This window comes from Prenolepis imparis, unplaced genomic scaffold (genome assembly GCF_030444845.1).
Source record: "Prenolepis imparis isolate NDT839.2.m4 unplaced genomic scaffold, iyPreImpa1.0 SCAF_6, whole genome shotgun sequence".
In the NCBI taxonomy this organism is placed as follows: Eukaryota; Metazoa; Arthropoda; class Insecta; order Hymenoptera; family Formicidae; genus Prenolepis; species Prenolepis imparis.
The window spans coordinates 1,758,214-1,763,138 of NW_028141164.1; the positions used below are offsets into that span (position 1 = coordinate 1,758,214).

At 30.6% G+C, this 4,925-nt stretch overlaps 2 protein-coding genes across 3 annotated transcripts; both read left to right on the top strand.

The window, feature by feature from the left end:
* The first annotated feature begins 621 nt into the window (after positions 1-621).
* Positions 622-2,718, top strand: Nd-acp (NADH dehydrogenase (ubiquinone) acyl carrier protein). Of its 2 annotated transcripts, none has more exons than XM_083040700.1 (3): positions 622-922; positions 1,633-1,749; positions 2,381-2,718. In XM_083040700.1, exons 1-3 carry the CDS (start codon positions 755-757, stop codon positions 2,558-2,560), a joined length of 465 nt encoding a protein of 154 aa, XP_082896826.1. In that variant the 5' UTR covers positions 622-754; the 3' UTR covers positions 2,561-2,718. The 2 variants fall into 2 exon arrangements, with proteins under 2 accessions (XP_082896826.1, XP_082896825.1); XM_083040699.1 differs by lacking the exon at positions 1,633-1,749 and adding an exon at positions 1,789-1,914.
* Positions 2,719-3,180: 462 nt separating this feature from the next.
* Positions 3,181-4,825, top strand: LOC145937566 (RPA-interacting protein). The gene is made up of 3 exons (XM_083040686.1): positions 3,181-3,437; positions 3,785-4,019; positions 4,134-4,825. Exons 1-3 carry the CDS (start codon positions 3,339-3,341, stop codon positions 4,463-4,465), a joined length of 666 nt encoding a protein of 221 aa, XP_082896812.1. The 5' UTR covers positions 3,181-3,338; the 3' UTR covers positions 4,466-4,825.
* The last annotated feature ends 100 nt before the right edge of the window (positions 4,826-4,925 follow it).

Here is a 4,925-nt window from a genome sequence, read left to right on the forward strand (position 1 = left end):
ATTAACGCAAAAACAATATAATTTATGTTTATATACATAATTGCACACATAACTGCAATGGCCATATTAAAGATATATTTAAGATGCTATTATGAAAAAGAATTGTGCAGCTTCTTTTTTAATAAGTAACGAGTATATATATTGACATTTAAACTACATGTTTGAATAATAATAATAATAGTAATATAAATATAAATAAACTTGTCTATTTTTAATAATTTCTTATTTATCACATTTAAAAACTATATATACTGTCGCTTACAATTATAAATTTTTATAATAAATTCTGTCTCCTATTTATACATATTTATTTCATATATTTCAGACTTTACTAATTACGCACAATGGTGCATAAAAATATTGTATAGGAAGCGACATTTGACGTCTGAAAATAAAAATATAAAAATAAAAACCGCGTTAATTATCGCGCTATTCTCTGATAAGAATGATAAAGAGTGCGTTCGGAAATCTTACTCATGGGACAGAGTAGCCCTGAATTGACCAATCCTGGGCAAAGAAATCTCTGCTCCCTCTGTCCCGATTGGTCAATTAAACGGTACCTTGCAGGTAGGAATTTTTCGAACGCACCCTCAAGTCCTGAAGAGAGTAGATGTCACCACGTGCTGCGAATCTTGGTAACTTGTGGGATGTCCGGAGTATCACGGCGATCCAACCGTAGAAACGTCTCGTTATCGTCGTCCTCGTGATCGTCGTCGTCGTCATTGTTTCTCATTCATTCGTCGTGGAGTGAAAAATGGCATCGCTCACGTGTGCTCGCATGTTGGCGAGGAATGCCGGCTGTTTCAGGAACTCGATCAACGGCCGGCTGCTTTGCGCGAGCGGCACGTTTATTCAGATGCGACGCGAGCAGAGGTGCATGTTGCATCGCACAGCGCGAACCGCATTCGTCGTCGCACCGCAGGTAACGTCCGAGGACATCGTCTCCGTGACATCCGAGCCTCCACCACGCACCTCCAATCTTCGCGCAGCGTGTTGGTTTTGTAAAATGCATATTATGTAACTGAAGATCTGACGTATTTACGCAGATCGACGTCGGAATTGCTTGGACTCGTCGATCGACCACTCGTGCAGTTTTGCATTTTTATTCACTTTAGCTGTAATTCCTTGAATTTCTACAGTCTAAAAAAAAATCGCTTTCATTCAGTTACATTTTCTGCATTTTTTCAATAAAATAAGTACATACTCGAACATTGTGGAAAAAAAGGGAAAAAGATTGAAAAAAATGCAAAACATTTAAATGTAAACATGAAAACTAGAAGGATGAGAATTTAGAAATTAAGTTTTCCAATTTATTTTAATAAGCATTGCTAAATCACTATTTCTTGTTCTAAAGTAAATTATTTAAAATTTGATTCAATTTTTTTTTTCAATTGCAATTGACAAATTCTCATCTATTCTACATTATTATATTTCTAATAATTATAGTAAAATTTTATTTTGCACAAGAAAGATTTACATAAGATGTTATAATTTTTAATTAATTTAAATGACAACAATTTAAAGAAATGTACTTTATATCTTTAGTGGAATATATCTGCAGAATTCTTTTATAAAATAATCTAAAATTCTAAAGAAACATTAAAATATCCAAATTATTTATGGTAAATGCAGGTGAAGTGTAATCGTGGATATTGTCAAGATGTTAAAGCGAAACCAAAATCGATTAAGGATATTGAAGAACGTGTATTGAAAGCTGTGGCTGTTTATAATGAAGGCCTGACAGAAAAGGTTAAATAAATATTTTTTTTTATGGGAAAAATTTTACAGGGCTTAAGGGACACACGCATCAAGCAGGTGCGCCACTACAGCCATAAGGATCCGCTAACCCTTGACATTATCAGTCAGCGGGTGCTCTTAGTTCTGAAACTTTATGACAAAGTTGATGTCGCGAAGGTATCTACCAGAGATCAGCATTCTCAATATATTCAGTTGATAGAGTAATACAAGATTGAAATACATATAGCCTTTCAATATTAAGAATAATTGATAGCATGTTTTTTTTTTCCTATAAATTTGCTGGAAAATCCTAAAAAATAGCTTTTAAAATAAAGAATAGTTGGTTGACACCTCGCTTGATCGTGGCGTCTGCATATATACTGACATGTGGATATAAACCCTTTATTATTAATTATTGCTAATTGAATATAATGATTATCACATCATTAAAACATATAAGTGATAAAAAAGATAGTTATTTTTCACTCTTTAAAACATCTTACACATTCAAATACTTATTTTCTTAATATATTTGACTTATCATTCAGTTCTAAATCAGTTTTACTGATTCTTAGGACATGTCAGTTGTGCAGGAAGCCCATATATGCAATAAAATCCTAATAATATGTTGTATTTTCCTCAGCTGAGCTTGGAGTCACATTTCATCGACGATCTAGGTCTAGATTCTCTGGATCATGTGGAAATTATAATGGCGATGGAAGACGAATTTGTATTCGAGATTCCAGACATGGATGCGCAGAGGCTATTAAGACCTAGGGATATAGTGCGCTATATCGCGGACAAGGAAGACGTGTACGAATAACACGCTTTACATTCGTATATATCCGTTTAGTCAACATCTGCTGTTGTTTCGACTGGAAATAACAGATCAACGTCTTACTTTGCTGCCGTCATTGTTTTTTCTGTATATAGATAAAAGATAAACCATCATAATGTGAATAAAACTTAAGCGTATTGTTAGATCGAATTTCTATTACATGAATACCCCAAAGAATTTGTAATATAAGAAAATATAACAGATATACACGTGTGTGTGTGTGTGTGTGTGTGTGTGTGTGTGTAAATGTACATATATACACACATGCGCATACGTAAGTTTATTATGATTATATAAGTAGTTTGATGGTATAGTTTGCATTTTTGCCTTGTAATAATATTACATGTGTTCCATATGTATAGAACTTTGCATTTTTTAAATTGCAGTTACTTATACATTCGTGATCTGATAATTAAATTTATTAAAAGAATATAAAAAATTGATTTTTTCCATGATTTCTTTTGGCTTTTTTTTTTAAATTGTTATTTTTATTCATTTAATTATTCAAATCAATTTTAATTTATATAAATTCAATTATATCAATAATGCTATAATAAAATTTATATTTTATATGCTTAAATATATATTTGGGCACTGCAATACTTTCTTTATGAATCTTCCTTTAAATTATATTTTCTGCAATATCGCGCATCGCGCATGCGTGAGAAGTATTGTGGTGCACCAAAGACGAATTTGACGTTCTTCTCTTGAAGAGAAGTAAATTCGTTGTATAATTTAATTTTATCTCGAAGAGGCAAAAATCATGGCACTCTGTCCCACAATGACATCAAAATTAAAGACCAGGGATCACATAAATAAAATCAGACACGGTTCACCAAAGTTACAGGAGGTGTTGCGAGAGGTTGGAAAATTAATGTGTTACTCCTTTGTTATTTTTTTTTTTAATTTTCATAAAATAGTGAGCTGAAAACAGTGCAAAGATATGCATTTTTTAACAAAATATTTTCGCATGCATAAAATATTTTTTATATCTATGTTTTTATAATATTTGAAATTATTTTTAATGATATAAGTTTGGTTAAGTTTTTGGTATTATGTGTAGAGGCCTTTTATAGGCCTCTAGTACTACATAAATCTGCAAAAAAATTTATTAGAATTAAAAAACTTGCAAGAGAATAATTGCTGTTTTGTACATGTAAAGCTTTGTTTTTTGCTATAGATACTACTTCTCTCTCAATCTGTTTTCAGAAATGCCGTCAGAGAATGCGAGAGAGGAGAAATCATTTATTCAACAGACGTAGATTTGGTTTACAACTCAATTCTATACATATGCAGGACTCATTGACAGAAATAATACGTCAAGAATTTAAAAACTTGGCAACATCAAATGATGGTGGTGCAAGTCTTACATTCAAAGAGATTGATGAACCTTTAAGTCAGGAAGAGGCACTTGAATTGGAAAATGAAATTGTTCAAGAACAAGGTTTGATCAATATTACATTTTAGTAATTTGTGATAATATAGTTATCAGTAACTTGTCACTTGTAATAATAAAGTTAGCAGAAAGTACTTAATATTATTGTAAATTAATTTGCAGAAGAATGGATACTTCAAGAATATGAAAAATTTTCACTCGATGAGATTGAATCTTTGGTAATATACGCTGATAGCGAGAACAAAGAAGTGTTCTGTCCTATCTGTCAGAAAGACATATTACAAGAAAATAATAAAGATGTAAGTTGTGCAACTTGTGGACTAAAATTAACTGGTCATACTATGCAACAAGTGAAAGAATTGATTAATGAGAGTGTAAAAATTCATACATTCAACTGTGTCAAAGTGCCAACATTCATGATAATACCTGATAATTATAATATCGAGTTATACTTGGTATGTTATGACTGTTCTACTTTAGCATTCATTTGTTAAATATTCAAAATTAATTACCAGTTTAAAATTTTTCAAAGTAAAGTTGCAATTGCTGGACAATTTAATACTTTCATACGAGAGCATTAAATGCTGAATATATCATTGTTTAAAATATAAAATTGTAAATTATAATTATATTTGCATTACTTTAAATGCTACTCATAATTTTTCTTTGGTTTTCAAGATATTCCTAAATGTCATTTAAATTTACATTTGCATTATCATGTTTTATACATTTGTTTAAATTGAATTAGAGATAAAGATTATTGTATAATAAAATAATTTTTTCAAATTATATCAGGTAATAATATGAAGAAAACTTTTCAAATCTTTTATTATTTAATGCAGACTGATTCAGGAGTATGTTTCAAAGTGGCCATATATGTATATAAGATTGTTATTTATAATAATTAAATATGACGAATGTCTGTACAGGTATAGAAAAAATAAAATACAATAA

Bases quoted from the DNA above. Each gene is read 5' to 3' on its own strand.
- LOC145937566 (XM_083040686.1), top strand. From the start codon at position 3,339: ATGGCACTCTGTCCCACAATGACATCAAAATTAAAGACCAGGGATCAC. The intron at 3,438-3,784 runs GTTGGAAAATTA...ATCTGTTTTCAG, and splicing joins TACAGGAGGTGTTGCGAGAG to AAATGCCGTCAGAGAATGCG. The intron at 4,020-4,133 runs GTTTGATCAATA...ATTAATTTGCAG, and splicing joins TGAAATTGTTCAAGAACAAG to AAGAATGGATACTTCAAGAA.
- Nd-acp (XM_083040699.1), top strand. From the start codon at position 755: ATGGCATCGCTCACGTGTGCTCGCATGTTGGCGAGGAATGCCGGCTGT. The intron at 923-1,788 runs GTAACGTCCGAG...AAAATTTTACAG, and splicing joins CATTCGTCGTCGCACCGCAG to GGCTTAAGGGACACACGCAT. The intron at 1,915-2,380 runs GTATCTACCAGA...TATTTTCCTCAG, and splicing joins ACAAAGTTGATGTCGCGAAG to CTGAGCTTGGAGTCACATTT.